General features: G+C 38.1%; 1 protein-coding gene across 3 annotated transcripts in view; it reads left to right on the top strand.

The window, feature by feature from the left end:
* LOC117394937 (ALS2 C-terminal-like protein) overlaps positions 1-23,963 on the top strand; it is a 38,099-nt gene extending 14,136 nt beyond the window's left edge. Inside the window, exons 10-28 of one of the 3 annotated variants that reach the window (XM_059017791.1) lie at positions 352-422; positions 2,001-2,067; positions 2,478-2,683; positions 2,991-3,056; positions 3,398-3,496; positions 5,210-5,371; positions 6,144-6,255; positions 6,708-6,785; positions 7,416-7,546; positions 8,422-8,649; positions 9,781-9,871; positions 10,228-10,385; positions 11,623-11,673; positions 11,982-12,158; positions 12,695-12,737; positions 17,774-17,833; positions 18,088-18,254; positions 18,675-18,771; positions 20,063-23,963. In XM_059017791.1, the coding sequence (XP_058873774.1) occupies positions 352-422; positions 2,001-2,067; positions 2,478-2,683; positions 2,991-3,056; positions 3,398-3,496; positions 5,210-5,371; positions 6,144-6,255; positions 6,708-6,785; positions 7,416-7,546; positions 8,422-8,649; positions 9,781-9,871; positions 10,228-10,385; positions 11,623-11,673; positions 11,982-12,158; positions 12,695-12,737; positions 17,774-17,833; positions 18,088-18,254; positions 18,675-18,771; positions 20,063-20,137 (2,139 nt within the window). In that variant the 3' untranslated portion in view covers positions 20,138-23,963. Of the gene's footprint in view, positions 1-351; positions 423-2,000; positions 2,068-2,477; positions 2,684-2,990; positions 3,057-3,397; positions 3,497-5,209; positions 5,372-6,143; positions 6,256-6,707; positions 6,786-7,415; positions 7,547-8,421; positions 8,650-9,780; positions 9,872-10,227; positions 10,386-11,622; positions 11,674-11,981; positions 12,159-12,694; positions 12,738-17,771; positions 17,834-18,087; positions 18,255-18,674; positions 18,772-20,062 lie in introns of those variants that run through there. The other 2 variants (XM_033993701.3, XR_009320335.1) reach the window with 2 other exon arrangements.
* Positions 23,964-24,596: the final 633 nt, after the last annotated feature.

The raw sequence follows: 24,596 nt of genomic DNA, 5'->3' as shown, positions 1-24,596 counted from the left end.
ATGGTCTAGCTGCAATCAGACAACATGACATGCAGCAAAGGTAACATGATTCAGCAGTTTAACTTGTGTTGTAATTGAAATATTTGCATATCCTGAAAAAAAAGTAGAAGAACCAACAGATTCTCAGCACAATTGTAGAGTGCATTTGGGGATTTTGTTGGTGAAGAGGATTGCTGTTGTGTTCATTTTTTTTTTTTAAATGTTTATAAGTATTGAAACTAAGTTTATACATTTTAAACCTCAATTAGAAAAAATAAATGTTGCTACATAGTAGATACTAGGTTCAATGTAAATTACTTAGGTGTCTTGTAAAGTAGTTATTATACTGTAGCTGTATTCTTATTCTTCCAGGGATCTGATATTCACTGTTATGATCTCACTACTCTTTGGATTGAATTTACAACAGAAGAGAACCCCAACAGGTAAACTGCTACACTTTTATTAGAAGCCAAGGCTGAGATTCGGGGGAGGGATCATTGGTGCTTCTCCATAAACCTCAAATAAACTCACCTGGCTGTTGCTGACGTAATTCCAGTTGCAACTTTATCCTTCACCTCCTCAACGTCCACATTATATATGATGTGGAGAAAGTGCGTGGCTTTGTCATTGTCCACACTGCCGACCTGGTCGATTATATGGAAAATAATGCATGCATCAACATAACACATTGGTTACATTCCGCACATGAGACAAAGGTTAAACTAGGGTAAAAAATGACACCAAGGGCTCCCGAGTGGCGCATCCAGTAAAGGTGTTCCACGTGGAGTGCAGGATGTGCTCTATAGTCTGGACGTCGTGAGTTCGAGTCCAGGCTATTCCACAGCCGACCGTGGACGGGAGCTCCTAGGGGGCGGCGCACAATTGGCCGAGCGTCACCCGGGGGGAGGGAGGGTTAGGTCGGCCAGGGTGTCCTCGGCTCACCTCGCACCAGCGACTCCTGTAGTCTGGACCGGGCGCCTGCGGGCTTGTCTGTAAGCTGCCCAAGAGCTGCGTTGTCCTCCGACGCTGTAGCTCTTGGGTGGCTCCATGGAGTCCGCAGTGTGAAAAAAAGCAGTCGGCTGATGGCACACGCTTCGGAGGACAGTGTGTGTTTGTCTTCGCCCTCCCGAGTCAGCGCAGGGGTAGTAGCGGTGAGCTGAGCTTCAAATCATAATTGGCCATTCTAAATTTGGAGTAAATAATAAAAATAATTGGCAACGACTAAATTAAAAAAAAAAATTAAAAAAAAAAAAAAAATGACACCAAGATTCCTAATTTCAGAGCTTGACCTGATTTCAATCCCATCAATAACCATGTTAAAGCTATCGAGTTTGCACAATTGATGTGGAGAGCCAAGCAGCATTACCTCTGTCTTTTCACAATTCAACTGCAAAAAGTTCTGTTGCATCCTTAATTTAATTTCAGCCAAACAGTGTGAAACTACAGACACAGTCACTTTAGCGTCAGGTTTAGTCTGTAAATAAAAACCTGTGGATACGAGACTAGATACGAGACTACAGGCAGAAGAATAACCACCCACTGAAACAGCCACCCACTGCTTTCTGTCAGACAGGTCAGATCTAAACCAGTAAAGAGCAGTGCCTGTAATCCCCACATAGGTCTCGGAATGATTAAGAAGAATGGCATGACAATTCAACAGTATCAAATAAAGCACTGAGAGCCAAGAGAACCAGGATGGATAAAGTGCCAGAATCAGCAACCATAAACAGATCATTGACAACTTTAACAAGGGCTGTTACTGTGCTGTCTAATGGTCTAAAGCTGGCTGAAAAAGTTCACATTTCAATAAATTACTTTGCAGTTGATAAGCCACAACACCTTCCAACATTTTTGACAAAAATGGCAAGTTAGAAATAGGCCTATCTAATTAAAAAGTACCTCTTTCCAGACTCTGTTTTCTGCTCTGAACGTGACCTATGAACATTATTACCGCTTTGATTTCCGCTATAATCACACATCTGCATTCAGAATTGTTCTTGAATTGGTACATTGTTCTCCAGGAGGAGTCTGAAGGTAACCTCTCCAGAAGAATCGTTCACACTGAGCGCTAAGGAGCCCTCGCACGAGGTCTGTACATGTTTATGCTCTGATACTTTCAATGTGACATATGTCTGTATATGCTGAGAACACATTTTATTTGGCCAGTTTGGGCATTTTGTCAGTTGTTTAAAAAACTCAGGAGATTGTCGTCGGGGTTAAGGCATTCAAATACCTCACAGTGTATAAACTTGTTCAAATGTGACACCTCAAATATGAATGTGGAAATGTTTTTACTGCGCTTGCTCTTTAATACCTTCATTAAGCATGTGTAAAGTATTCATCAATTTTTTTTTTTACCTTGGGAGGTTAAGATGGTGTGAAACTTAGTTAAATATTAGACATATGTTTTAATGAGAAGGTTTGTTTATACGCAAGTAAAATAAAGGACAAGTTGTCAGCAATCAGGAGTTGATATTAATTTCTGTTTTTGTGTTCAGGCTGTGTGGCAGTGGAAGTTGAATCAAGCCATTCACCAGTGCTTGACTGGGAAGAGGGACTTTCCCTTGTGGGGTAAAGGAGTCGATGGGCATAGTCCCAGCAGCCCCCCCACCTCTCGCTTTTCTGCATACACTTTTAAAAACGAAGGAAGGTTAAAAAATGCGGTTTATGAAGGCCACTGGAAAAAGGGTGTGCCGCATGGCAAGTAAGTATTCTTTAGAGTTCTAAACTGCTTGATGTGAAGATCTACTGGATAGATACATCAGCATCCTTAACATGATATAGAACCTGGGTCTCCAGGATCAAACATCAGCACACTATCTGCTGTACCTAAAGAGCCAAGCTCCATTTACAGAACAGACATACATGACGTTATTCAATACAAAATGTAGTGCAGCTTGGTCATAGGAATTCATATCTGTATACAGTTTGCTTGGCCATGTGTGGCAATTGGGATGAAAGGATGGTTGCTGAAAAGTACATTATTATGAGAACTTGCTTTTTGATCACAGAGGTACATTAAGATGGGATGATGAACGGAACTACACTGGTGACTTCCGAGATGGTAAAGAGCATGGGTAAGGCAGCAAAGGTTTTTTTCAAAATGTATATATTCAGGATTGGATAATGTTGATGTGCCATCTCATTTCCAATGGCACAATCTGATTTCTTCCATTTGGGCATTGACACATTGGCTGATTTAATCAATTTATATTCCACCTGGTTATGCCATAGCTGGATTTTCTGAGAGCATTTTACAGCACTGGGATTACCCCTAAAAATAAGTCGCTGATGCAATCCCTGGATAAATAATATGTTCCAGTCCAGCTGTGGCTTATACCAACAGGTTGATCAATTCCTAAGTCTTCTATGTAAGTTACTGTTATCATTTTTTTTCTGTTCTGCACTTCATGTCCAGGTTTGGAGTCTGTGTCATTCCTCGGAAAGAGACAGAGGGGTACGACTGCTACAAATGCCACTGGAAAGATGGAAAAATGCACGGATATGGAATCTGTGAGTAAGTATAGAATATTCTTTAGATGGTTTTTAAATTAATATTAGAAAATTGATTTTTGATTTCCTTTAACCCGGTTGGTCAATATAAGGGCCTTAATCTCCAGTAAAGGACCTTGAATGTTATGTTTCAAACTATATTTAATCGCTGTTCCAAATCAATCCACTGGAAAATACAGAAATACAGTATTCATGTATTTTACCTTTATTCTGTTTGATGAAAGAAAATTCCGTTCTAGTACACGACGTGCACTCTGGAAGTCTGATTCCTTCCTGACCTATACGTTCAATCTTCTATTTAAAATTAATATAGCAAATAAAGAGTTTTTTTTTTTAAATCGTGAATAGTTTTTTCAACAGTAAACACAATAGTAATGTCTGGTTTCAATGAGTTGATGAAATGAAAACAACTGAATGCAGTCTGATTACTTTCAGCAACTTTACTTCAGCATATAGGAGGCTGTGTGGTCCAGTGGTTAAAGAAACGGGCTTATAACCAGGAGGTCCCCGGTTCACAAGGAGGTTAAGTGACGCTGAGCAAGTCACTTAACCTCCTTGTGCTCCGTCTTTCGGGTGAGACGTAGTTGTAAGTGACTCTGCAGCTGATGCATAGTTCATACACCCTAGTCTCTGTAAGTCACCTTGGATAAAGGCGTCTGCTAAATAAATAAATAAATAATAATAATATCACAGTACAACAGTATAGTGCTCTCTTCTACAAAGCTAGGAAGGAGGCTTTGAGCACTGTGAGCAAGTTACTCAGCAAATAGCAGGATCAGCATAAACACATGTAGACTACAGGATATTTTTAATTCTATTTCTATTTTGCTAAAATATTTTAGGACCTAACAGTTACGTAAATATTGAAACTTAAACAAATACACAAACCTACACTCAAATCTTAATTAAAAAAATAAAATGTTACCGGTACTTTATTTATTTAAATGTTTTACAAACAGTTCACAAACCATGTTCACTTTTGTGTACGAGGTACCTGAACTGAAGAACAGCTCCATGTAAATATAATTTTTTTTTTTAGTGTTGAATTATTATCCTGGGCACGACATAGTCCGATGCTGCGATACTGAAGCCCTGAAGGCTTCCAAAGCACACATAGAATTCTGAGCAAACCGCATTACTCATGGATATGTAATTTTTTTTAACTTATCCATTTTCTAATAGCAATAGAACCAGAAGAAGAGGGCTTTACCGTCTGGTAAGTCCCTTCTCATTCTGTTAAATGCCTTTGCCTTCGGCTCAGGACATTTAACGGCACAAGGTGGGCCTTACCAGATGGTAAAGCCCTCTTCTTTGGGTTCCATTGCTTAATTTAATAGAAGGTTGCCTTTTGAGATGGAATTGTTTTGAGCCGAATCGTATCTTTCCAGGTAGCAACAAGGCAAATGAATAACATACTGAATAATGCTACTGTATCTCTCATTTAAAAGTCAGTCAGTGGCTCACCTGGTAAAGGCACAACCGTGTAGCTGGCAGGGAGAGTCATACAGTCAGGTTTGCGTCCAGGCTGTGTGAAGTCGCAAGTCTTTGATAGGTATTACATAGCGTCCGTTGGCTCTGGCGCTTCCATGGGTTAGGGAGACAAAATCATTGGCCTGGCTTCTGTCAACTGCACAGATGCAAAATATGTGTAGGATGCATTTTAAGCGTAGTTATAGGTGTTTGCATTATTCATTCTATGTATTTATTGCTTCTCTAGGTACAGCAATAACACAGTGTATAGAGGTTATTTCAAAGACAATGTGCACCATGGCTTTGGGATTTTGGAAGGTTCCAGAACTGACAGCAATCCATTAAGATACGTTGGCCACTGGGAAAATGACAAGAAAACTGGATATGGAGTCTGGGAAAGCATTAACAGGTAATCAACTTCAAACACAATGGCATCACATTCCATTGCCCTTCATTCAACTAAGTGTCACACTTCACAGTCAGTGCTAAATCATAAAAAATGCAGTGTTTAAACCATGATACAGTACAATTTTCTCAGTCATTCTGTTGAATGATGTCCAGTAAAATATATATGTATTCAGCAGAGAATACTAAAGTGTTACTCAACACCAGATCTTTAGACTTATATAAACAACAGCTATTCTACATGTGCATACAAGCGTAGTTTCGTCACTGCTGCTGCAATATGATTTGATATGTATGATTATGAGTAACATATGGGAGCCGATGAAACACAAACGACTGGAGTTAGCTACTTCCATAATTTTCGTACAGAATTTATAGTGATTGAAGGGTCTAAGATATTATATGCATTAAGTAAGTCAGCCTGTCGGGTCCAGTAAATGAAAATGGCATCTGTCAAAGCAACATAAAAAAGAAAGTGCTTGTTTAACACAGTAGAGTTAGTGAAATCCACACGTTCTGTTCTTCGTGCAGCTGACAACTTATACAAAGGTAAGAATGCTTCATTATGTCTGTTTTTACTATCATGATGGTCATTTGGTGTTTAGTTGAGGGTGTATATGTGTGTTGTTATGCATATAAGTCGCGGAACAGTTTCCAACTGTTGGCAAGTATGCTTGTGTCCTGTTTTGATGTCAGCATTAACATGTTTTGGTGTAGTAGGATAGACTGTACAGCAAGGTTCATTTTGTGACAGTGACAGTGATGTTTTGGTCCAGTGGGGAGAGCTACCTTGGTATGTGGCTGGAAGACCAAAGACATGGACACGGAATTGTGGTCACTCAGTCTGGCTTGTGCTACGAAGGAATCTTCACCTCTGACAAACTGACAGTAAGTAGCATTTTACTGTGATTGTTCTAAAATGTATTGGCTAAAGCTCTTTAAGTGATCCTTATAATCTGCATTTTCCAATATTTACTTTCTTGTCTGTTTAATATCATATTGTGTGTTTTCTCTATCTTTTTGTGATGCTGTTTCTGTATAGATCAATGGATTATTATAGACTAGACTGTTGAAAATGTATATTAGTTAGGAAGCCTTGTTGGTGATATAGTAATCAGGTAAGAAATTAAATCTTAGGAAAGTGAAGATGGTATTAAGTGTCACTTTTAACCATTTTACAGTAGATCCTTTGTTATTCATCTTACCATCCGCATATAAATCGGGATGTTTTTATTTTAGGACAATGGATGGATCACATTTGATTGAAAATTATAATTTTGTTTTCTCAAATGTCAAAGCATTCTATTTTTTTTAACAATATATATATTTTTTTTCCCCAGGGCAAAGGGATTTTGCTTTCTGAAGACAATTCTCTTTATGAAGGGGAGTTTACCGAAGACTTGATGCTCAAAGGAAAGGTATACTATGATTAATTAGTCATTTAGCAGACGCTTTTATCCACAGTGACTTACACAGACTAGGGTGCGAACTATGCATCAACGAATGCTGCAGTCACTTCACTTACAGTAGGACCTCGGTTTTACGTCTTATCCGAAGGATATAATGATTTAAGAACATAAGAACGTTTACAAACGAGAGGAGGCCATTCGGCCCATCTTGCTCGTTTGGTTGTTAGTAGCTTATTGATCCCAGAATCTCATCAAGCACTTCTTGATTTAACATGGTCCGTCTGTTTATAGGCCAATGGTGAACATCTAAATACCAGCAGCATTTAGATCAGTAAGTGCATCACGGTTTTTGCCAAATGGACTATGCTGCTGAGACACAAACTACTGTAACCTTTCTAACCCCTTAACTTTAAAAGCTGATCTAGTAGCCCCCCATCGGCCCATCCATTACAGTCCGATCAACATGAAGTGCAGGGTGATTCATTCGGTCAGGAGCTTGCTGGTTTGAATCTTGGTCCTGGAGACCTTGGCAAGAAGGGGAGAACAGCAGTGAAACAAAAAACAAAAAGTATTAACAAAAAATTGGTCAACTTTAAACTTAAAAAATGACAGTGATTAATTTTATTCATGTATTTTTAGGGAAAGTTGACATTTCCAAATGGTTTCACAATTGAGGGGGTTTTCAGCAGCAAATTTGGAAATGGCTTACAGGCAACTGGCATTTTGAAAACACCTGGCAATGAAGAAACAGCGGAATCAGCTGCTCAACTGTGAGTAAACATGCCCGTTTGCCCATTTTTTTGGTAATGGCAACCTTGCCAAAGGAATATATTTCAAAGAACACATAGCTTCACATTTATTTTTTACGACGGTTTATTTAGAGTGGTTCTGATTAGCTCACGTTTCCATTTAGTGTAAATAGGACCTTGGTGTTAGGAGAGGACACTCGATCTTGGTAAAGATGAAGCTCTCAGGAGGCCATGTTGGGAAAGGCCTCCTAAATTGGATAATTTATTGCTAAATTGGTCGTAATGGATAAATGCCAATCAGCTGCGATTGATCAGGGCATGTAATAAGACCACAATTGAGTTTTTCGATGATGGGGGTTTTGGAGAGGGTGTGTGTGAGGAGAACACACAATAACAAAAGCGTGAGTTAAAAGAAGCAGGGTTTTAGTTGGGGTAAACAGGCTTAGTCTGTCCCCCTTTAGTCAGGGACGATATTCTGTTTAAGTGAGGACTCTTTGGGAAGAGTGAAGTTTTGTTTGTTTTGTCTTCGGTGTGTAAACAAATAAACATATGCAACAGCGTATTCATTCATCCACTGTGTACTGGATTTATTATTTAATGGAGATAACATTATGGGTGGGAGCGATCACCTTGATAATCCCAAGGAATAAGGAATTAATTCATCGCAGTATGTACCGTATGTCGCTACTTTTGCATAATACAAGTTCAAATCCATGAATATCACGATAGACTTTTTTTTTTTTTTTAAATACATAGATATAAAAATATTTCTGAACGTGTTTATATATTGCCTTATCTAAATAAAAGGTACCATGCTTAGCACTGACCAGCAGGTCAGGCTTTTTAAATTTGAACTATCTAAAAATACTAACAGAACAAATGAATGTTTATTTTAGACAGATGGGATTGCATGGGTTGCCTGTCGAGGAGAGATGGACAGGCATCTTTGAACCATTTGTGGAGTACCTTCAAGCCGGCTCCACTGAAGAATCAGATGAGTCCTTCCTCGGTTTCCACATAGAGACTGGCAGGACAATGAGAAAGACTCCCAACAACAATAATGGTGCAGGGATAATAGCAGAAACCCATACTGAAGTAACTACGGAAAATCTCTTCTGCAACAGGTACAGTACAGTGAGGCTTAATGTGGACTCGCTGTCTGGATTATTGGATTCTCATTTAGAACAGTGTTTTGGATCATTTTATTTATTTAATCTTCTTAATAAAGACTCTTGTTCTTGGCAGAATGCAGTAAAGTTTTTACAAAACTTTTCAAATTTGGGAAGGTTGGGAAAGTTTCATTTTATTTTGTGTGATGAACTGTTGCTGTAGGTAGCATGCTCAGAATTATGGTGTATAAAAAAATAAAATAAAAAGTTCAATGACGAAACCTTTTTTTTTTTTTCCACAAATGCAAACTCTTAATTTTAGGTATGTCAAGTTGGGCATTTGGTTTCTCAAAGCCTATTAGAACTTTTATTTAGACAGAAAACAGGGAAGCACATTTTGCAAAAGAGATAATTTCCCAGCATGTTTCAGCATCCAGAAGGGCAGCAGTGTGGAGTAGTGGTTAGGGCTCTGGACTCTTGACCGGAGGGTTGTGGGTTCGATCCCCAGTGGGGACACTGCTGCTGTACCCTTGAGCAAGGTACTTTACCTAGATTGCTCCAGTAAAAACCCAACTGTAAAATGGGTAATTGTATGTAAAAATAACGTGATATCTTGTAACAATTGTAAGACGCCCTGGATAAGGGCGTCTGCTAAGAAATGAATAATAATAATTTAAAGACAAATCACATTAATTTTAAGGCATTATTTCCAAATTCAGAAGCAAAACAAAATACAGGTAATGATTTAAAATGATTACATTGACTTACATTTTATTTATTATATGCTTTGCATTAAGAACCCATTTTATGCTGGCACTTAATTACACTTAATAAAACCACACAAACAGAAGCCCCACATAAACACTATTAAACACAACTATGCACACTGTAAGCATAGTTTATTTATGTTCAATGTATGTCTTCAAATTTTTAAACTTAAAAGTGATGCCACATATGAACAAATGCCAAGGCCTCCTGTTGAAAATATACTGGTAATTAAGACAGGCACAGTGAACTCAGGTCAGGCCTATTACATGTGTGGATTAACAGGTGTTAGATTGTACATGGATAGTATGTATGAATACATGCAGTTATGTTTATTATATATATATATATATTTATTTATTTTTTTTCCCAATGTAATAGGGAATCTGAGAAATTCTCTGCGAATACTGACTTCATAGAAAACCTCAAAAAGCAGACTGATTATGTATTACTACAACAATATTTGGAAAAGGTAAACATACATTTGGACATAAAGTGATATTCTAAACTTTTGTATTGATTTTCATTTTAAAAACTGAATTCGATTTGTATACAGATGATTAATGTATGTATTAAAAACTAAAATTATTTGTTTAACTAATTGCTGTTAAAATAGAATTGCTGTTAGAAATCTTAATCTAATCATGTACTATTGTTTATATTAAATGGATCATTTGTTTTGTTACGGGTTTGCAAGGAAATAACAGTTTCAAAGTGGAAAGATAAATTTAAAAAATACAGTGAAATATGAAACTTAATTGCATTTTTTTAAGAAACCAGGAACCCATGTACAATGGTAAATTAATCTGTTGCCTCTCTGTGCTGCAGTCCTTCCAGTCTTCCAAGCACCCCTTGGGAAAGATTCTGCAGACGCAGGCCTTGGTGTTCCAGGCCACCTACTCTGGGATGGGAGCCAATAAGCATCTACTGACCATGGCCCAGGGTGAAGTCAAATACCATGCAAAAAAACTACTGGAGATCATCAGGTAAGGGGAGCAAGGGCACCTCATTCTACACATCCTACTGGGGCATAAGAGACGTGGGGATGTAGTCTGAGGTAATGGTGGTTCTGAATTGGAAGAGTGACACAGAGTTTGACAGGAGGGTGCCCCTTGTCATTATGAACTATTGTGCATGTTAGTAATTCAAGTACGAATGTACTGCAGTTTGCAGGGTTGTGTTTAGACACACATACATCCATTTAGATGTAACCTTTTGCTTATCCCTTTACTGGCTTCCGACAGCGGTGGCGTTTGTCCCACAGTAGCCTCACACAAAGCTCAATGCTGGGGCCCCAATTCCCTATTCTTACCAGTAATACTACACTACGATGTCATGATTTTCAAACGGTGCAACAACACTATTAAATGTATTGCATTTACTACAAAAAAAAACAAAAAACAAAAAAAGAAAAAAAAACAGACAGAGACATTAGAAATGAACCTTTCGTGCTTTTGCAGTGGCAAAACTGCCATTATAGCTGAATAATCCACTTTTGCCCGAGTCCAGTCAAACGTTCCTGTGACATTGTAGGAAGTAAATAGTTTGAATAATTTCATTTTCAGGCAAAAAAAGCTTCTCTCTCCTGACGCTACTGTGACAGGCAATCAAAAGCAGACGCAAGGCAATACTGATGCTAGGGCAGCCCAGCAAATTTCCCCTGTAGATGCCATCAAACATTGCAAGAGGCGAGCACGATACATTGGCTGGAAGCACAGTTATTTGTATTTGTTTCCAGGTTCGTTCAAACACGCAGCACGTGTGAGACACTTCTAGTTATACATGTATCGCTGTTGTCAGCAGTGAAAGTCGCTAGATTTGTCGCTAGTCACTTTGACAGTGTTTTTGTCGCAAGGGAAACCCAAAAGTCGCTAGAAATAGCGACAAAATCGTTAAGTTGGAAACACTGGTAACGGAGCCATGACAACAGGGGGGCCCTTTCTGCCTCGGGGCCCCATGCAATTACATGGGTTGCATGTGCCTAAAACCGCTAGTGGCTTCCGAATACAGTTGCTTCGACCAAACCTTCACACTTCTACCCTACTCCATCTCTCCACCCTGTCCTGTTAGCTACTCCAACTAAAATATGATTGTGTTCTCTGCGTGTAGGTGGAGATATGCTAACAAGTGCCGAGTGACTTCAACGAGAACACCTTAAAGGGGCAGTACATCTTTACGTTGGGGTTCAAGTTAATTGAAATTTTTTAAAAATGTCTTTTTCAGGGATTACCTCCCTGAGTCATTCAACAAGGAGTGTAAAGACAGAAAGACAAGGTATTTAAATAAATAAATATCTATTAACTTTGTCAAAGCCTTTCCCTTCTAAATTGTGTATAATCACAATTTACATTCCACCATATCCAAGACTGCACAAATATAATTAACGTTTTACAAGGGAAACAAATTCACAAAGGATTGAAAAACAATTTAAACACATTTCTTCATCTTATTAAATCCGAGATATCCTGGCTTCCAGTAATGGCTCTTCATCCAATGATATAGCTGGTGTTTATTTATTTATTTATTTGCCCTGTCTTCAGTACAATGCAGTTTGACCCATTGTTCCGGGTTGTTCTCTACAGGGATGAAATGAACTGTTACACTCTGGTGCTTCCGCTGATCTTGCCCAAGTTCTACCCCGAGCTCTCCATGCTCTATATGCTGTACCATGAGAAGGACGATGCCCTCTACTGGCAGGGCATCGTGCACCTCGACTTGCTGTCGGACGCTGAACTGCTGGAGTTTCTCGATGTACAGAAGTAAGTGGGTTCACTACATTCCATATTTTAATGGTTGTTTTTTAAGCCAGTGAAGATTAATTCCATCAAATTACTTACTTGTTTTAGAGTGGGTTTGTTAATTTGTTCTAGATCTTCAAAGCACTTTTTGACCTAAATAAATCTGTATAGACATTCTTCAAAAACCAGTCCTTTAATAACAGTTCTGTGAATACAGCCCTTTATATGTTGTCTTGGGGGTAAAGATATTTGACTGTGGTTCTAAAAAAGGAAATCTTATTGTGGTAAAATAAACTGTAAAACAAAACTAGAGTGTGTGTGTAATTTTGAGAACTGTAAACACTCCAGTCCCTGTAGATTTTGTGTTTTACTGCCATCTAGTAATTGTAAAACATATTGCAGTATTTCACGGTGGAACAGTGTTTTTTCTGCATGCTGGTATTTTCAGGAAGACAAAAAAAGAAGTGGTTAACTGTATATATTTTTGTTCCTTGAAGTCTTTCTAGGTTCTATGAATCTTTTTTTTTTTTTTTGTTGTTTTGTTTTGTTTTTCTCAGGCATTTATGGCCACTAAAGAACCTTCACCTGACTGCAAACCAGGTAAGACCATAAAGGAAATTACTGAGCATTTTTCAGTCAAGACAACTCTTTGAGTTAAAACAACATTTTTATTATTTAAATAAATAAATAGTTGACATAAGCAATACAAATAATTGACAAGCAGGAATTCACACATTTTGACTTGCTTGGTTTTGGCACGCTGCCAAAAAAGCGCACTTGTGCTGCCTTGACATTTTGTTTGCCATCTTTGAGTTGTTCTGAGCGATAGTCAGGGATGCAGTTAATGATCATATTTGCAGGTGTATTCCTGCCTGAAACTTGGCATAGCTTTAGAACAGGGGTTCTCAACCTTTTTGCTCCCACTCCCCCCTATAAAAATTCCACGGCCCACCATATACATTAATTATTGTATATACACATACATACATCAGAGATGTAAGTAAAACTCATATTTCTATTTCATAGCAGTTTCACCTATTCCGGGTTTTACAACAAGCTTGATTAGCCCCAGTGTGAACAAGTTAAGGTTTGTCTTATTAAACTTAAACCAAGAATTGATCAAACTGCTATGCAATGGGAGTCTTATTTCCATCCGATACATATGCATATATATATATTTTTTTTTTTACTCACTCAATGTGAAACTTGTTGCTGGTGCTGCGCAACAGTTCTGTCAAGATGTGGTGGTATCTTCACCAAGCACACACGTATGTCACGGTCAGTGTTCATCCTGGCTCGGTACTTTGTTTTCATCGATGTTAAGGCTAAGAATACGGTTTCATACAATAGTAGTGAGTACTCAGCGAGAGCAGTGCAGGGAAAGAATGTTGCCTCTCCCCCCCCCCCCCAAAAAAAAAAATTATCAGGGTATGAAAGCAAAATCACCCTGCAGCAGTGTTCCAGTTGTCCATCATTATTATTATTATTATTATTATTATTATTTATTTATTTCTTAGCAGACGCCCTTATCCAGGGCGACTTACAATCGTAAGCAAATACATTTCAAGTGTTACAATACAAGTAATACAATAAGAGCAAGAAATACAATAACTTTTGTTCAAGCAAAGTACAAGTGTGACAAAACACAATTCAATAATACAGCAGATAATAGTGATAGTAACATCATGGGACAAGATGTTAGATGAGGAAAAATTGCTGTAAATGTACCGTTTAAAAAAATTATATATATATATATATATATATATATATATATATATATATATATATATATATATATACACACACACACACACACAATAGAAATAAACAAAAGAGAAAAATATATTTTGTCTTTGCAGAATTTGATGGCGCCTACTGTAAATATTGGATTTTGGTAGAAAAACAGTAAAAACTGCAGAGAAACTGGACAGGTTACACAAATCCTTTAAAAACCTGGGGTTCAGTTCCAAAACTGAAAGAACGTCAAGAAAAATCTGAATTCCACAAAGCAGCAGTAATAGTTGGCAGTGATTTCATATCTGTGATGCAACAAACTAAAACACAATACATCAGGAGTTGGATTCAGAGAGAGTGGGGAAAAAAATAGGCAGAAGCTATTTTTATATTTGAATAACTCTCAAGTATTGCTTATTAACTGCACTGAAAGGAACGTTTCCTTAAAGTATGTTATCCATTTGTTGAGGAGAGCTGGGGTCATCGGGAACCTTTTGTGTATCTTGAAGAATTTAGTGAACCTGTCAAGCTCCAAGGCTAGATCTGCCCCTGTTAATCACTAATTCATTGATTGTGTTCACTTATTATTATTATTATTTGTTTATTTAGCAGACGCCTTAATCCAACGCAATTTACAGAGACTAGGGTGTGTGAACTATGAATCAGCTGCAGAGTTACTTACAATTACATCTCACCTGAAAGACGGAGCACAAGGAGGTTAAGTGACTTGCTCAGGGTCATACAATGAGTCAGTGGCTGAGGTGGGATTTGAACCGGAGACCTCCAGGTTACAAGCCCTTTTCATAAAACCAAAATCCTACAAGTTTTATATTCTTAAGAAGGGCAAGTAGATTCTTCTAGTATTTTGTCCCTTGGACAACTTTTTTTTTTTTTTTTTCTTCAAAAATTGCACATCCCTGGTATGTGACTCTTCCTTGAGAGTAAATATATGGGTAAGCAATCTGCCTCGAGTAAGCCATCTGTATACATTAACAAGAAAAGGTGCTCTGCGCCCACTTCCTCACAAAGTGCAGCAAAACACCTGCTGGATTTAATAAAATTAACGAGTGTTACCGCTGTGTTCAGAACACTGTGAAGACCTGGTTCAATAGCTTTCGCAGCAAGTGCCTCTCGTGGTATAAAAAGGAATGTGTCCAAATAGCGCGAGGTGCAACGGTTTTTATTTTTTGCACAACACTAGAATGCTTTCCGGTCATTGCTGCGGCTCCAGCAGTGCAGACCCCAATGCAGTTAGTCCAGCTGACTTCTGCTAAAGTCATAAAATCATCTGACAGTTTGAAAATATCATCTGACTTTGTTGTTGTCTTGAGCTCCTTGCAAAACAAAGTCTTCCTTTATTCCCTTATTCCACACATACCGAACACAGGCGAGTAAATGGGCCATTTAGAAATGTCTGTGGATTCATCGAGTTGTATAGCAAACTCATTGTCACGCAGCCGATCAATGCACTGTGAAACTATGTCTAATTACATAAAACCCCATCCAGGCTGTAAACAATAATAACAACAATAAACAAATAAAAATACCAAATAACATCTGCACACAGGCGCGGGGTGTACCCCGTCACAGGTCCCTATCCGTTTGACCTGAAAAATTGATTCTGCACCGTGAAATCTGGTCTGTTTTGTGTACTGAAATGAAGTTATATGTACCTCTACAGTTTACTGATGCAATTACTAGCTTGTTTCAAATAAAAAAAAAACTCATCATGAACTGGACAGGATTTATTGAATGACACTTGACAACAGCCAATAACTGGGCTCTACTCACTGATTAGTAGACACAGGCATCCGGGACGGGTTTATATGACCTGCTTATCTAAACCGGTAGTACTGTCAAGCGAGTCAAATTAGACCTACATTTTAAAATGAGTATCCAAAATAAATTTAAAAAATGCTACAATCATTACTGCAGCAGATCATTTAAAACAATTTGAAGCCAAATATTTACCAAGTAGTAGTATGAGCAGGAAAAATACATTAAAGCACTTTAGCGTTTTGTTAGTCGCATGTTTATTTATTTTTGTATAACTTCAGGGCTTTAAATGTTTATGTTCTGCAGTTTTTAACCACAGTGCTGCTTGGAATTACTTTTGTACAATTAAGTAGAGGTAGTAATTTCTGGGGGACGCGTTGTCCAGCTTCATCCACGTAATTCCTGAATGCGTTGATTACAGAAGTAGATTGCAGTTGAAGTTATGTCTGATTCTCCATACCCTGGAGGCATTTCAGCTGGCCAGTACAGTCACGGTCAAGAACTCGAACCTGGTCGATCAGAGAAGCATAGCTGGATTCAATTACATAATGAACATTCGATGTTTTAAATTATTAACGAGACTTGTAAGAACATGATTCTAATCTTGCTGTTGCTCGTTAGCAAAACAGTCCCAAATCTTCCCTCTGAAGTTGCAGCTTCAAGAGTTTTTGTCCCTGGTCGTTCTTTCATTTAATCTAAAAAGCGTATGCTGCGATGTATCGGTTTGTCTGCATACACGATTGTTGTCGTGCGTTTTTGTAAACTTTTTTAGAGCAAGGCCAGTTCATTCAACGTGTCGTACATAAGAGCCAAATCCAAAATAAACTGTTTCGAAGAAAATCTGTTTTGCAGACTGTGAGAGGGTAGTGGGCAATTCACTGACACACAGGAGGAGACCGAACTTTATTTGAAACACCACTGGGGTGCACTGATTTATGTCTGCCCGCAGAGGGCGCTGTTGTCCAGGGCCTGGACGTAGAGTGATAAATCTGCAACACACGTTACAGCCAAGTTTTCCATTTTTGCAGTCTATCCACGGATATGTCTCTTTTCCTCTTCCACATTTCCTCTGTGCGCACATCGTCACACGGGTACAGTACAGACCTGTTGCATCAGGCCCAGTGTCACAGGCTGTAGATGTTGAAGCCGCTGCATTGGAAATTGTACGTCAGGTCGTTGGACGTCAGCTTTCCCGTATTGCTAGAGTTAGCTATTTCTTTCTCCTCTGTGGTTTCCTTGTGTGTCTTACTGAAAAAAGCGGTTGTACTTTTTTGTTTCGCTGCCATTGCTTACTAATTTCTGTTTTAATTTCACCTATACATTTGTAAGCCCCAGAGGGGCAGTGAATATCCCCTAGAAAGTATCCTGAGGGCATCAGATGATTCTAGAGCATTTGCCATTTACTCCCATCTTTCACTTCCAGAGCTCGGCAACTCTATGAAATCAAGCAACCCTGTCCCTAACCCAACCCCAACCCTAACCTTAAGCAACCCCTGCCCTAAAACCTAACCTCAAACCCAATACCTAACCCTAAACCTAACCATTAAGAATCATCTGATGCCCTCAGGTCACTTTCTAGGGGACATTCCTGTGTGCTGCTCCAGAGGGCGGCAAACGAGCATGACACTAACTAACACCGTATTACACAAGTGGTGGACGTAAAACCTTTTTCCCTGGCTACACTTCCTAGTTACACTACTTTGCTGCTATCAAATACGCCTAATACATAAAGTACAAGTAATATTTTTGGATTTTTTTTTTTCAAATGGAGAAAAATGCGAAACAAATTTAATTAAAGAGTAAATCAATCATAATATTAAAACATTTAGAAAACTGAATCCTCATATTTTTATATGGATCTTTATGGGTCTGAGCTCCGCCTTGAATGTATTGACAGGTGCCAGAGCGGCGCTCCGGCAGCACTACATCCCTGATAACCATGCAGGGAAAATAACACTGTGGTTCATTTTTGGAAGACCTCTTAAAACCCTCCTCAAGACCCCCTAGGGGTTTGAGGACCCCCGGTTGAGAACCCCTGCTTTAGAAGACACATACAATTTCAAATTTAGGATTTTTACCAAGACTTCAAGGACAAGAAAAACAGTGTCTTTGTTTCATTCCTAGAGATATTCCTTTGTGAACAATCAGTGCTTCCATTCAGCAATCGAGTGCTTCCAGAAAGTAAGGTAAAAGACTGCTTAAATAAAATAAATTATTTAGGATTAGTTTTCCCGGCACAAGCTCTTATTTATTTGAAAATGCTGGTGCCTACAACTGACAGCCTGTATACATGCTGGAATACCTGAGCAAGATATCAGAGGCCAGTTGTAGTTTTAATTCCCATGGCCTTGTCAACTATTCACCCTCCAAAGAGGTGACAAATATAAACATCTATACAAACATGTTTTTTTTTACTCCTTATGTAAAAACCAAATAGTAGACCTTTTTTTGTGATAGCACTACAGCAGACCCTCTGGAAAAAATGGACACTCTGTTCAGGACGTTTGAAGAGATTGAGAAGACTGTGTCCTGGGTGCTGGGCAGGGAGTACAAACTGCCCATGGACGACCTGCTGCCTCTGCTCATTTACGTGGTGTCCAGAGCAAGGTATATCCGTGGAAGAGTCCTTAATACTGGGTGGCTCAGTTCTAATGGCCTTGTCTAAGACACTTAGGGACATTGGGCCACATCACAAAATCACCAAGAAAACTGGCAATAATTACTGTGCTTCTGCATTTTTGCTACTGTAGTCACTCAACACTCACTTGCTTTTTAATAATATTAGTTCATAGTAGTTGTCGTAGTCATAGTAGTAGTTTTAGTATTATCTCCAGCTGGGGATGTATATCCTATCCAGCGTAGATATAATGGAGACCAATGCTTGGAAATGGTAAACTCTTTGTACACTTGATACAACCCTAAGCTTAATAATACATTCAGCTAAATGTTACTTCACAATTTGTACGTATTTGTATATTTTCTCAATTAAATTCAGATTCATGTACCAGCTAGCCTTTAACTTTGCAGGATTCAGCACTTGGGGGCTGAACTCCATCTCATCAGAGACATGATGGACCCCTGTGGCATTGGAGGGATATATGATTTTTTATTAACTGCACTGGAGGCAAGTTTATTGATTTGATTGTATAATTTTTCTTGTAGCACAAACAAGATGCACAGTTAAGCCTCAATATATATCGTTATACATTCCCCATGTGTTGCTACAACTGTTTAAATAATGTAACTGTCATTTTTTCTTTTCATTATTAACATCCTGACAATGTTTTACACTTATAACTTTAATGTCTGGTTCAAAGCTCTTTTCAAAATGTCCGCTGTACTGCACTGGGGTTTGAGATCTGTCCTTACTGCAGGAAGAGCGATTTTTAAAATAAATAAATAAAATAAAATAAAATAAATCCCTTTTCTATTCCGTACCACATTATGGATTGTTATTGCAGAGTTACCAGTTTGACAATGTGGGGAATAATCCTTACAGTATCAGAGTACTAGAGCGGACATGTTGAAAAGAGCTTTGAAACAGACTTTAAAGTGTAAAATGTTGTCAGGATGTTAACAATGAAAAGAAAAATGACAGGTATTTTATTTAAACAGTTGTAGCAGCACGTGGGGACGTGTAACACTATTTTTGGGAACCCCGCTACTTACTCTTTAAGAGCAACTTGTTCTGAGTATTAAAAATCAGTTATGTAGTGTATTATTTTGTCGTGGCACTCTGAGCCTGCATCAGAATAAAAAAGGACAGGGTCAAGTGGATTTTTTTCAATAGCGCTACTATCATAGCATTAGTAAGAAATATCACATAGAACAAATGGGTTAGCTGTTGCACGGGGACAGGTTAATGAATACACTCCAGTGTACCAAATGTACCATAGGTGTGCAAATAGGGGCATAGGCTTATACATGGGTACATGCTCTTTTTTGAGAAAATAAATTAGTATCTCCATGGTTGAAGAAATGTGTACCTGTAAATGCAAGGAGTGGGGGCTTGATATGTTTATAAATATTCTTTAGTATACATCAGTATGGTGAGTTGTGACACTAACATTGATCAAATATCACTTTGAAGCCTAGAGTGTACTGTATATTTCTAAAACCTGTGCAAAAACTATTTTCCAAAATAGTCCCCCATGCAAGCCTGTGTGCGATCCCATTATGTATTTGCATGATTACACATGGAGGTTAGCTAGCATGATTCTGAGGGCAGGATGTGATGGCTGAAACTGATACATAGTGAAACAAAAATAATATATTAGTTAAGATAACTGATGTTTCACACCCATACCTAGTTGCTCTTTCAAGTAGCTAATTCAGAGGTAAAACTATAAGTGAGAGAGTTGATAAAAGATAGCTAGTGTAATTAAGAATGTAAATGTGTGTTTATGTCTCCATAGTCATGTTACCAGTACATACAGAAAGAGAATAGGAGACTAGGCGAATTCCCAGACTGGAATCAACGGGGGTGCTGAGGAGATCTCCCCACTTGTTAAATACTGCAGGAAGGCATTACAAAATATATTCCGGGACCACTGCAATAAACTCAGTTTCTCTGAAGAATGAATTGAAAGCTGAAGAAAATGAAAAATTGTACTGAGATTCAAGTAACCAGAAGGGAACTGGATTTAAAAAGAAAAAAAAAGTAGTGGTCTATACTAGCCATGTATAGTGTGGCAGATCTGTTGTAACAGGTAACGCTGTTTTTAAATTTAGTGTGAAAACCCTAGATGGATGGTTCTCAATAATGATAGCACCTTAAGTTTTATATACAGTAGAGATGTATTTGGTGCAGTGTTATTTCCGTTACACAGTGGTCACATATGTTATGCCCATTGTGTGGTATTCCAAGGACCTTTGTTACTGCCAACACAACAGACCAATCAGAATGCTGTTTTGTGTTTTTCAAAAATTGGTTCCACCTTTTCAAAATGTGTTTCCATGTTCTCTTACCAAATTACTGTATAGGTTATTTAAATACGATTAGTCTTTATTTAAAAAATAAAATCCCACACAGAGTAGCAGCCTGTATTACTGCTGAATCCCCTTGAAACAGGGGGTCTGGTTCCCAGCAGTAGCTGGGGTGTAGAAACTGCATGTACAGTAAAAGTTGTAAGTTAATATCTGACTTAATAATTAAAATAAAATAAATAAAAAATAATAATTTTATATATTTAAATTAAATGTATATTTTAGTTTAAAGTGGACAAAAGGGAAAACTGTATACAATGCAGTATGTGCAATCTGTTTATATTTTATAAGTGGGATAAGAGGTTATTGCAGTACAATTATGTAGTGAACTGCTGAAATAAAAAATAAAAATTGTAATAATAATAATTAGAAAATTGAGATATAAAGTGTAAATTATATTTGCTGTGTGTTTGAGTGTTTGGTGGCTTCCTCTAATCAAGTTGAGAGTGTATTTCTTGCGCTTTGTCATGCTCGTGAGTGAAGCGAGTCAGATCTTATACAAGAGAAAGTGAACTCTCAACTTGATTCTAGGTAACCACTGAACACTTGTTATAAGATTATTAAATCTAAATACAATTAAAAAAAAAAGTAAAACAGACTAATGTACTTAATCTGTTTATATAGAACCTGTTGTGATTTTAATGTTTAGAATGCTTTGTCATTTGCAGTTTGAGTGTGAGATCTACACTCTCAGCGAAACTAAAGGTGTAGGTGCTGCTAATGGGTTGAAAAAATAATTGAAAAAATAGGAGCATGCTAAAAGAGCAATGTTCTTGTATTGATGGTGTGCTGTAACCTCAAGTAAATATACAGAATGTTGTAAAAAGTCAAGTACTCACCAGTTATCTGCTGTTAAGCGTATATATTTATTATAATATCATAATTTTTGATTATAAAAAAACAATGAAGCGGATTCATGCAGACGCGTTGCGGCCACTGGAAATGGGTTCCAATGGGATTAATAATATGATTGAGAAGAAAGCTTAACATTATAGTAAATGTACTTTACACCCAGGACTTACATCTCCCTTAAATACAATCTGTAAAAAAAAAATTACATTAGAGTTTCTACAGACATTTTAATGATGGATTTGAAGAACAAGAAGTCCCCAGTGTCCTTATAACTAGGGCTTCTGATTTCCGGTGCTTTACCTCGACTTTTCTACTCTCCTTTTAACAATTGAATTGATACCTGTTAAGCCATTCGTGAATCTCAATCACAACTGAGAAATGTGTTAATAGTAAAATTGATTGAATTTACAGGTTTTTTCTGTGAAACAAATTGTCTGAGCCTTAATTTTTGATTAACAAGCAGATTGCAACATGTTCATGTAGGGACCCAGAAGAAATAAAACCAGCCTTTGAGTGTGTAGATGTAACAGCGAAGTTTATTGTACAGAATTCTGGAGAGAAGTAATACAGGTGGTCTGCAGTTAGTTCTCTGACACAAAATCACAAGTTACAACCTTTTATATCAGTGCACAGACAAGATAATAATCAGAGAAGTAGACCTGCTTTATGTATGTATACCAGTGACAAGATAAGGATCAAAGGAGAAGACTTGTTGTCTACGTGCAGTAGAACATTTACTTGTGTTCCAAGGGAACCATAAATCACAAGCTGTTTGTGGGGGAAGGTATGGGTGTTGTCTCTGTTACATGTTAGGGAAGATGTTACATTTAGCAAAATGCTGACTCACCTATCCCAGTTCCACACTATGTTAAATGCACATATCCTTAGAGAAATAGTACATTGTGATTAATTTAACCTCTTCATTAATAAGTGACTCATCTTTATTAAAGCTATAATGAAAAATTGTTCTGCTGGACAAAATATATTCCAATTATTCTGCATGACTGTATTTACATTAATAAAGAGGAATCGCTTCTGCTTTGATATGAAAAAGTAAGATTTATGATTTAAAAGCCCAGTTGTTTGATAGAAAAAACCTGTAAATTTAATCAATTTTACTGTTAACACGTTTCTCAGTTGTGGTTGAGATACACAGAAGACTTAACAGCGATCAATTTAATTTTTAAAGGACAGTAGAAAAGTCGGTGGAAAACTCTTGACAGAAGCTCTACTTATAACATACAGTAACAATGCTCTATCCCTGTAAGATCTGCAGGGACATACCTGTACTATTAGTGTAAGGTTATTTTGCTTCTTAAAAATAATAATCCAGTCTTCTTCAGTTAAATTTTAATCAAAAGGGTTCATACAGGAACAGAGCGAATCAAATGTAATACACCAGTGATCACAGGTCTCAGCTGATGGTATTCTGAGCTACAAGTAAAATTACAGGTCTCGGCAGGTGGATGGATTCCATGCCATAAAATACCTTACAAGCATTAATATACTTTGCAAATTACTGCCCACTGGGAGTGGAACTCCACCTAGAAGAAGTGGAAATCGCCTACCACCTACCACCAATGAACAAAGTTGGCCCTCCTTTACAGGTGTGTTTAGTAAGTGTTCAATGACGCTCATCTAAAGTTACAGTGCATCATTTTTAGCAAAAGTGAGTGGTTTTAGAACCAGTTTTAATTGGTTTGATTATGGTTTGTACATATGCTCAAAACAGCTTTTTAAGCAGAAACAACTTAAAAGGTTTTATCATCCATCCAAAGTCACAGCTGCACTCTGAGTTATGAAAAGCCAGTTACTACCTGGCATGGATGTATTTCACACCACGTGCCAAGCTAATGTGCCACAAGGTCAGGACTTTAAAAAGCCTTACAAGTAGCACAACATATACAACCACAGTTACTGGAAAAAAGTTATTGAAACATTTCAAAAGCAATGTTGTGGATCTGTTTCAGTCCTTTTATATCTGTTTTACTTTAAAATAACTTCAGTTTTAAAAGAAAAACATGTAAACTGAGAGAATTATTATAATTCTTAAAACTACAACAGAATTATTACAGCTTGTACTCCAAAAAACCCAAACCAGCAGGTTCTGTAACTTAAAGATCCTATCATTTAATGAGTCCATGGACACCTTGTCAAGATGCCCAGCAAATATCTAAATGCATACTGTTGGTTATTTTGTTTCAGCTGTATCTATGTAGGTATCCCTGTGTGTGGTCTGGTTTGGCTGTAGCTAACTGCTCTTGGCCTGCTTGTGCTGCCTCAGAGCCTGCAGAAAAACCTGGGCATTACATTCTCATTTATCATACACTATCCCATGCTTGACAGCTCGCGCTGGGGTCATGCTTGACAGCTCGCACTGGGGTCATGCTTGACAGCTCGCGCTGGGGTCATGCTTGACAGCTCGCGCTGGGGTCATGCTTGACAGCTCGCGCTGGGGTCATGCTTGACAGCTCGCGCTGGGGTCATGCTTGACAGCTCGCGCTGGGGTCATGCTTGACAGCTCGCACTGGGGTCATGCTCTGTTGCTGGTGTTAATGAGCATGTGTCTCCCGTATTACCCGGCCGGTTATATCTGCTGGATGAGCCCACTGAAAAAATTGTTCGGCAGTTATTATAAACCATTATTATCTTCCATCCTTTCATCTGTTACAGTAAGTATGGCAAGATAAAGTACAGTATAAAGATTCAATGAAGAGCTGCATGAAAAGTAATAGCTTTCACTTGTACCTGCTTTGTTTCTGTTGCTGTCTTTTTGATTGCCTTGCCCTTTTCCTGAATCTAGCTTTGCCTTTTCAAGCTGCTGCTCCAGAATCACAGCTCTCCGGAGCTCTCCCTGGAGCTTCTGTTCAGCCTCCAGACTCTCTTCCTTGGCCTCCTCCACTCTGACACACAAGCCATGGTCAACAGTTCAGCTAGTGATGCATTGCCAAAAATATGTACACCGCACATATAACATTCACAGAATCCCCCAGCTCTTATTTGCCTGTGTGCTCCCATGCTTTTATATGGACAACAGTCAATGAGAAAACCTGATTCATGGTTAGCTGTGCATATGTGTTTATAAATAACCTGTAAGTGTATGTGTATCAG

Source organism: Acipenser ruthenus, chromosome 3, assembly GCF_902713425.1.
Source record: "Acipenser ruthenus chromosome 3, fAciRut3.2 maternal haplotype, whole genome shotgun sequence".
Classification (NCBI taxonomy): Eukaryota; Metazoa; Chordata; class Actinopteri; order Acipenseriformes; family Acipenseridae; genus Acipenser; species Acipenser ruthenus.
This window is presented reverse-complemented; position numbering and strand designations above follow the sequence as displayed.